The sequence below is a fragment of the Lathyrus oleraceus genome, chromosome 7, assembly GCF_024323335.1.
Source record: "Lathyrus oleraceus cultivar Zhongwan6 chromosome 7, CAAS_Psat_ZW6_1.0, whole genome shotgun sequence".
Classification (NCBI taxonomy): Eukaryota; Viridiplantae; Streptophyta; class Magnoliopsida; order Fabales; family Fabaceae; genus Lathyrus; species Lathyrus oleraceus.
Window position 1 is genome coordinate 536,813,637 of NC_066585.1, and position 9,474 is coordinate 536,823,110.

The 9,474-nt window shown below is 33.0% G+C and overlaps 1 protein-coding gene across 3 annotated transcripts; it reads right to left on the reverse strand.

The window, feature by feature from the left end:
• Positions 1-1,790: 1,790 nt before the first annotated feature.
• LOC127107744 (uncharacterized) lies at positions 1,791-6,148 on the reverse strand. 3 transcript variants are annotated; one of them, XM_051045069.1, is made up of 3 exons: positions 5,083-6,148; positions 2,803-2,890; positions 1,791-2,110 (listed from the first exon to the last, which is right to left on the reverse strand). In XM_051045069.1, the coding sequence occupies exons 1-2, from the start codon at positions 5,998-6,000 to the stop codon at positions 2,840-2,842; spliced, it is 969 nt and encodes a 322-aa protein (XP_050901026.1). In that variant the 5' UTR covers positions 6,001-6,148; the 3' UTR covers positions 1,791-2,110; positions 2,803-2,839. The 3 variants fall into 3 exon arrangements, with proteins under 3 accessions (XP_050901026.1, XP_050901025.1, XP_050901027.1); XM_051045068.1 differs by having other exon boundaries at positions 1,791-2,115; XM_051045070.1 differs by lacking the exons at positions 1,791-2,110; positions 2,803-2,890 and adding an exon at positions 2,945-3,478.
• Positions 6,149-9,474: the final 3,326 nt, after the last annotated feature.

Consider the following 9,474-nt stretch of genomic DNA (forward strand, 5'->3'; position numbering starts at 1 on the left):
ATTTTATAGGTTTTTAAAATAAAAGTCAAACTTATTTTAATATCCAACGTATAAGGTTAACTGACCGTGTAAAATCCTTTTACACTATCAGAGTATTTCAATTAAATCCTAAATATTAAAGAAAAGAAAATTGAAGGACCAAAAGATTTAATTTTAAAATATAGAAATCAAAGATTAAAAGCACATAAATAAATTAATTAAAAATACATTTAAATTAATTATTATTTAAATTAATTATTTATTACAGAATAATATCTTTTAACATATATCTTTTCCATATATTGCCAAAATAAAAAATAATTCAAGATATTATTTAAAAATTATCAAAATATAGTAACAATCACTTAATAAATATTGAGGATCAATATATTTACATTAGTAAAAATTAATATAATTTGATATAAATGAATTAATTATTTCATTTCCAAATAAAACAAAATCATAAGTACAAGAATATAAAAGAATCATCATAAAAATGGAATATAATAACAATTAAATAGATAAGAATTTCGTCCCTCGTTTAAATGAAATTATACGATAGTAAAATTAACATGATAAAGTGTGAGACTAAAACATATTAATAGTTACTTAAAAAAAATATTTATGTTCCTATTAAAAGGTAATTCTCAAGTTTTACACATGCCTCTTACAATTTCTTAAAATTGATTTTTTGAGTTCTTTACTAATCCTCATGTAAAACTAAATAACCATCATTTTTCCATTAGTTTTTATGAACACATTCTTCTTATTTTTCATTGTATTCTTTATCACATCTTTGTTGTTGAACATCATACCTAATTAAATTTTAGGGCTTGCACTTGTTAACTCATTCTATAGGATGTAAACTTCTAAATATCATATTCATTTTTACTCTCAGGTGGTGTATGCTAGTGATCATAATCTTTAACAATTTATTACTCAAAATCATATGCTCTTGTTAAAGTATTGTATGTAATCTCATCGTAAAGATTTGCATTTTCTTATCAATCTCACCTAAAGTTTCAAGAGTAGGATGATAGTTCTTCCATATCATTATATTCTTGGGTACATTATTCATTGTCAATGAAATTGCCAAACTCATCATCACTTGCAACATAATATGCATTAACATCTTCATCATCACTCAGTCCTACATGAACTTTTTCACCATCATGTCCCATGTCAACTTCTTAATCATCATCTATGCTTACATGACCATATTCATCAACATTATGACCTACATTATATCTTCACAATCACCATGTCTTACTTGAACATCATCATCAACATTCTAATCTTGAACTTCCCTATCACCGTGTCATACTTGAGCGTCTTCGTCACCATTTTGTCTTAAATCGATATTTTCACCAACATTTTGTCCTAAGTCAGCTTCAACCTATATATCTACCATAACGGAAGACAAACATAGAAATAACAAATGAGGAGCACAAAATAATACATTGCAGACAAAAGAAAATAAACAACTACTTTGAAAGGTTTCTCACAAATTTATTTTTAAAAATGTCATTTTTGTTATGCTGAAATATCTATTGCTCTTATTTCGAGCAGAATTTATATGGAATTAGTATCATGTAAAGTATATTTTGCCCAATTATCATTCACTGTATTTTCTTCCTATAATTTTAACAGAGTGGTTAATTTAGACAAAATTCTATATACTTCAATGTGTTTAGTCGATTATTCCATTAAAAAACAATCATTAGTTAATAGTTAGTTAATAATGTAAGTAAGCTTGCTTAAACGACATAGCACCTTAACAACTACAGCTGAATATATTTTCAATGAAGAGCTAAAAGAAGAAAGAGTTACACAATATAGAAGACAGTTGGCATATCATTACATGAAGTAAATGGTGGTGCAGGGAGACTAAAACATCAGGACCTTTCGAATATTATGAAGGCACGAATCATTCAACAAAGTTGCACAATCAATACCTTCTTCACCTTGAAGAGTAGCCAAAAAGTAAAATACAATAACATCTGCGCCACATATACTACACATTCACCCAAAAGTTCAAAAAGGAAAACTCAAGTTTCATGTGATTTCAAAAGAAACTTGATGATCCAAGTCAGGTGCATATCTCTGAACATTGTCCATTGCCATATCATATCTGTTCTGTAACACACAAAATAAGCTTGTTAACATCTATGATTGGCTATGCATACAAATTAAACATTTGTTTTGTACAATCATGACAGTGAGTTTGGTGATGCTAATTGACAGAGGTAATACTCTGACCAATCATATGATAACAGTTTTAGGTATTGTCAAAATAAGGTCAAAATAAGTTGACATGCTTTGTATGTGAAATCACTTTCTAACTGTGTAGGTTCGATGATACTAAATAATTTTTAATTTCAAAGATTATGGCCCGGAGATGCCAAGTATTAATGAGTCGTGACCTAAGTTTAACTCTGACATGGCAAGGATCCTTTTGAAGCATCCATCTTTATAACTTAATAGATACTACATATGTGGTCTTGTGGAACAAAAATTGGTTTAAATCAATGCTATCCATAATCAGTTTCAAATAATAACCAACTTTAGTTAGAGAAAGATGAATCCTAATCTAAACCTTTCCTTCAAGTTTAAGAGGTGTATCAGAAAGATCTCGCCATAAAAAAATTGAACTACAGAATTGCTTACAATCTACAGCAGCAAAAGTTTGCCTTGCATGGAGATAAACCAAGTAAACAACATAACTGGTCTGCTGGCTATATTCTTCTTTAGGGGGCAAATTATTTATCTTTTCAAGATTGATAAAACCAAAATTAAACACAAGATCAAAAAGATGTAAGTTACCTGAAAGAACAGAAGTAATTTCCACCATTGAAGATAGTTATTCAGCAGATCTCATAATTTTTTGTCTCAACTTCTTATTATGAGTTTCCTGTTCATAATTTATAAAAGAGAAATCAACTCAAGGTTAGTAACAGCATAAGTACAATCATTTTCTATCAGGCCTATAAAAATCCATATCATTATTTATCAGTTCCCAATATAGTGAGGAAAACAACTGTTCAGAACAAAGCCTACTGAATGTGCTAAGCTAGTATGAATATTCCTGATCTCATTCTACAAAATTAAGATATGACTGAAGATGCCTATTCAATTTCCTCAGGCTTCCTTTTATGGGCTTCTGTGGTCGCCATTTAGATTTCGGGTTTATTGCTCATCAAAGAAGAGCTGCCAATCAGTTAGCCTTGCATTCATGCTCGAGGGCCAAGAGTGTAGGTTACAAATCAACCTTGTCCTTCTTAGGACACCTGCAGTCAACTTGGCCAAAACAGAAACAAGTCCCCAGAGCTCAGGAAGATTATTGTTGAGTTTTCCAACCTTGAGACTACATTTACTATTTGCATAACTTGAGCCAATTTGTACTCAACCAGGATAGCACACGGCTACCAAATTGGAGCTAACTCAGCTAAGAAATGTTCTAGCAAACAAGTTTGAACGACGCGATTTCCCCATTGTAGTTCTACAAAAGGGTACAGTACATGGTTGTCAAAATTGGGATCTTGATAAAGATCGTTAGGGTATAGAAAAGGCGTAAATCCTAGGATCATAACACGGATAGTAAGATCCCAACAAATAGACAAAATTATAGAAATAACTAGGAAAAATAACCTTTAGCATAAAATCTCATTAATTTAATCATCAATAGTTAATATTTAATCCAAAACAACATAATAGAAGGATTTTATTTGAATTTATAGAAAAGATAGATCAAGGGAAGAAATTCATTCATTGTATGATTAATCAATATAGAATTCTCAGTGTTCCAATGGCTTTTGTTTGCGGGTGTGCAGCTTTCACAATCCTTAGTTTGCAATTCTCAAAAGCATTTAAAACATTGTAAGTCCCAAAACCCTAAAATATGTGTGCACAGCCGTTAGGGTTAATTACCGGGTCAATTTATGGGCTGGATCCAATTGTTTAATGACCAGGTCGAAACAGATCTGAAGTGGGTAAAAACAAAAAATGAATCGTTGGGATCTCACGATCCCACGATTTACCAATCTTTATCTTTCTATATGAGTTCAACACTCCAGCCAAATCCACGATCATTGTTTCACTTAAGTAGGTGGCCGATTGCCGGAGCGCAAGATCGTCAAATTTCTGGAGTTAGAGCGAGATACCGAAAACCATGGTACAGTAGCCCCAAGTTTGTCATCTTGAAGTTTACAGAGCATTAAGTTTCTCATTATCCTTTCCTTAGACTGTCCCAAAAATAACCGAGATTTGTAAGGATTTCTACCAGTTATCCAAGGAATTGTATATTGTCTTACTATACATAACATTATGCACATGATGCACGCAAATGACATATGCTTAAATTCACTAATGATTTCTATTTTAGTTTTTCACTAGAAACACAAACTCTAATTCCAGTACTTCCATCCAATGAAAAAATAAAGAAGCTATAACATCAATTTATCAGATAGTGTCTCCAAAGCAACTATTTGAAACTTTTCATAATATTGTTTGGCATTGCAAAGGTGTGATTTTCTTCCCTGTCCTTCTGTTGATAACAACATAACATACTCATAAATTCATTTTTGGATGAAATCCACAAATATCATGTATCCTTCAATCATGTTAGGACCAAATGGAGTATGCTTGTTCCACAAATATCATGAAATCCACATGACTACATCAAAAAATTTAATTTTCACAAGGGATCAAACTAGGGACCTCTCACTAAAGAGTATCCCTATACACATATCCATACACATACTCTCCACCTGAGGAAGAAGAATGTTTCCTACCAATCATATATTCCTAAAAAAAAACAATGGCACTTCAATCTACTCTTCTTAACTATCCTATGTAGCATGGACTGACACTTCAAAATCAAGGTGTGTCGGGTGTCTGACACTAACATGACATTGACACATGTTGTTTAACTTAATCACTTTCTATATCTTTAAATTATCATTACCAATGTCTAAATCAGTGTCAATGTCATGTCTGGTACATGTCCTGAGTAATTCATAGTAACTAACCACTACATTCTGATCAAGATCAGCATTATCTATATATTTATTTAGCACTGAATTGAAAGAAACAAAGCTGACTAACCTGCTCTAGAACCCTAGCCGAACTCTGCTCAACCAAGGTAGTTAAATTCTCAATCTTGACAAGCATTTTAAGGTACAAATCTTCCAAACTCTGTGTATAATTCTTAGCCTCAGAGCCCATCAATTTACTCAACTTACCAACCTCAAGCCCCTCCACACAAGCATCCAACTCCCTCTGATCTTTAGAAGCCTGTTTCATCTTACTCAGCCGCTCTTCATCGTCGTCGCGAACCATCGGAGAGTAGCTGAGCTGACAATCAAGAGCAGGAAATGGAGAATTAGGGATAAATGATCCATAATGGTCGCGAAAAGCAGGACCAATGTTGATGATATCGAGTGAAACCGGGTTGAATGAATGGGTTCCAGATAGGAACTGGTAAGCGCGGTAATCGTGAGTGTGAATGTGAGAGGTTTGATCCGAAATTGGGGAAGCGAGGAGAAAGAACAAGCAAGGGTTGAAATTGAGGGAAGATAAAGTGGTTGAAGAAGGGAAGGGATTTGAATTGGAGTTGGAAATGGGAGAGGGTTTGATGGATGAAGAGAATTGGGAGAGAGAAGAGAGAGAAGAAGTGATTGAGAATTCGCGGAGTGAGGGACGGAGGGGAGTACGACGGCGGCCGGAGAACCAACCGAGGAGGGAAGTGGAATTAGGGATGAGACGGCGGAGGGAGGAAGTGTTGATTTGGCCGGAGGTGTCGCGGAAGGAAGAGGAGGCGAGGAAACCGGTTACGGTTGCGAGGAGGGTTTGGGAAGTCTCGGAGGAGTCGTCGGAGAGATTGAGAGAGGTTACGTAGGTTACGTGGCCGAAGAGGAGGCCGTCGATTGAGGAAGTGGAGGTGGTGGTGGAGAAGCGGTGGATTAGAGAGGCTAGAGTTGAACCGGAGATGGCGATTTTTTGTAATGGCGGTAGGTCGTCCATGGCGGAGGACGGTGGAGAGAGAAAGAGAGAGTGAGATATTGTGCAAGAACGAGTGCAAGAACGAGTGCAAGAAGTAAAACAAGATCGAGTGAGAAACCTCCTCTCAATCTACAATAATGGGAATTTCTTAGAGTATCTGCATCCATCGTCTTTATTTGAATTCTTTAAATGGAATCTATTGAATTTTTTACATTATGTTATACTTTTTCATTTTTTAAACAAGTCTATTATATTTTTTTAATATCCATACAATTCATCAAAAATTCTAAAATATTTTTTATTAAATTCCACAGTATATCCCACATTTATATTATATAAAAATATAATTGAAATAATATAATTTAAAAATATAATAAAATACATTTAAAAATTATATTTAAAATAAATTAAAGTAAAATAAATATATATTAAAAAACACAATACATGACATAAATAATTTATTAAAGAATACATGAAATAAAAGGGAGATTACCACCATTTTACATAAAGTTAGACTAAAGGTTATGTTGATTGGGATCCATTAACAAATAAATGTGTAAAAGAAAATAATTAAAATGAGATAAAATCAATATTCAAAATTAAACTAATTATAAATAAAAATTATAATAAAACTAGTAAACTTATTTATAAGATTGAAAAATTTTACTTGTTAATTTTTTTTTACAAATAGCAATGTTACCGTTAATATTTTTTTTCATTTAGCAAAATATTGCCGTTGGAATTTTCTTTTAATTAATATTTCCAAAATATTATTGTTGAAATTTTTTTATATGTTGATCATTTATAATATAGGTATTGTGATTTTTCTTTCAATTAATAATCTAATTGACTGACACGTAAAAAATGTCACAAACTAGACAACATTTACGATTGAAGCTTTGGATGTTGTGTATGAACGGTAAAAGTGTGGTGACATTTATGCTCTTAATGTATTTTATATGTTACTACTTACGGACCATGCAAAAATACTAAAATATCCCTTACTTTTTGGAAATGCATCTCCGGACGCACTCAATACACATTCAACGTAGGTCATTCTGAATACGCCTTATAAGTTGGTTTTTTTATTACCAAAGATGTATCTCCGAAATTTTCAAGAAATATATTCATAATTGATCAGTCTAGTGGAATTTCCGAAGATGCATCTTCGGAAGTTTTGGGTAGAATTTTAAAAATTATTGTCACCTTTGCTTATCAAATATTTTCGAAGATGCGTCTCCGAAATAATTTGATAAAGACAGAGCTGCATCACACAGTTATACTTATTTTTCATTACAAACCCTCACCAAAAATCCTTCCATTCTCAATCCTCATTTTCACTCCAAATCTCCAATCTTGTGGTTCATCACATCAATGGGAGCAAAAGAAGTTGGAATTCTAGGTAAAGATCATTTATTTCAATCCTCATTGCACATATTAATCTTGTTTTTTTTTTCTTCTGGAAATGTATCTTCGAAACGAGTATGAATTTTTTCGGAAATGCATTTTCGGTATCAGTATGTGTTCATTTTTAGCTTTGTTTACAGAAGTAGCATTTATTTACTGTTATGTGGTAATTATTTTCATTAGATATGATGCACACCGATGTTTTCCCCAAATAAGTTGAGTTTTCGAGTGTCCAAGGTGTTGTTGTGAAGACGGTAGATATTGGCAACCAATTTAAAAATGAGCAAAAGTTTGAATCTTGTGATAAAATGCTTCAATGGATTTGTATGGAGGGGATTTTGTGTGGTTATCGGAAGGTCCGATAAATATTCAGATAGAAGATGTGCTTTTGTGACAATTACATGCAAAAGAAGCGAGAAGTATAGACCTCCTCTATGGAATTTTAAACGAGACGACATTGGTTCAAGAGAGATTTTTGACCGAATGGGAATTAATACAAGAGAGATTTTCGAAATCCAATGACAACATGAAACTCCACATCAACGAACAATTGAGGAAGATTGCTTATCCGGAAACCACCCGCTCAACCGGTATAAACAAAAGGTGCTCCAAAGAATCTCAAGCCTACAACGAGTGACAATTCAACGGTGTAGTCTCCTTCGTATTTTGAACATGTTGACAAAGTTTTTTTGGACTCACCAACTCCAGAATCTCAAAAAAAGTGTTTTCAAAGGAGCTTGCATTAGAAAACCACCTTCTATGCCGCCTCCACCAAAGATTTTATTCAGTGAAGAGATGTCGGTGTTTATGCATAAATACATCGAGCGAATCATCAATGTTGGGGGGACGGTAATTGCGGTTATCGAGATGTTTCAAATTTATTCGGTAAAGGAGAAGATAATCATACACTTGTCCACCATCAACTTATCCAAGAGTTGAGGACTCATAAATAATTATACACATGGTTGTACGGAAAGAAAGAAAACTTCAATGAAGTTTATGAGTCTCTTGCTCCTTGCCTTAGTGGATCGAGACCATCTCACCTTAAAATCCAAATGATTGTATTATATAAGGGTGTTCAAAACCGAACCAACCCAATAAAAAACCGCAAACCAAACCAAACTGAAACCGCAAAAAGCTTCATTTAGTTCAGATGTGTTTGGGTCATCTTTTAACAAAACTGTTTGGCCCGGTTCGGTTTGCGGTTTGTATTTTACAAACCGAACCAAACCAAATCAAATTGCATTATGTTACAACCTAAATTTCACTTAACACACATCCAACCCATGAAGGTAATGGAAACACAAGAAATGAGGGGTTTGAATTGGATTTCAAGAAATAAATCTTTTGCAACCCAAAGATACAAACATAAAACTTAGAACAAAAATAATGAACACAATTATTTTTATCCTGGTTCGCTGTTAACAAAGTTACCTCCAGTCCACCTGCCAAGGTGATTTCTCCTTATCATAAGGACTTAATCCACTATAATAAAACTTGATTCTAACACAAAGACTAATTGTCAATGTCTTCTTGAGTAATTCCAACTAAACCCTAGTCACTCAAGGAAATACAATCACAAAGATTGAGATACAAAATGTGTTTACAAAATGCTTCTAAGAAAGCATAATATATAAATGAATTAAAATTATGTCATAAAAAATATATTATATGAAGAGTATGAACAAAAGTTCCTTGTGTGTATGTTTCTTTTCTCTCAAATATTTCACAAAACGTGTTGTTCACGTATATGATAATCTTTTAGAGTGTAGAACTATTTCATTCTTCTAAGTCTTCTTTATATAGGCAATGAAGAGATTTGTTGGAGGGTAGAATTGGAATACTAAAATGAAGTTGTATCCTTTCATAACGGTCTATAAAAATGGGAGATAAAATGGTACAATAGTATAGTCTTTAACCCACAAAACCAGTGTAGTGGAGGGAATATTTTATCGTGTACTATATATTATGTTCTCGCGTAAAACCTTTTTGATCTTATCTTCAATATTCAGGGGCTTCTGATAGAGAGGTGATGAAGCATGCAGAAAAGAAGAGTAAGAGTCTGGTTGAGACAATCTTCATAAACAT

Excerpts from the sequence above, each read along its gene's own strand:
- LOC127107744 (XM_051045069.1), bottom strand. The coding sequence starts at position 6,000 with ATGGACGACCTACCGCCATTACAAAAAATCGCCATCTCCGGTTCAACT. Across the intron at positions 2,891-5,082 it reads CGGCTAGGGTTCTAGAGCAG|GAAACTCATAATAAGAAGTT; the intron begins GTTAGTCAGCTT and ends AATTATGAACAG.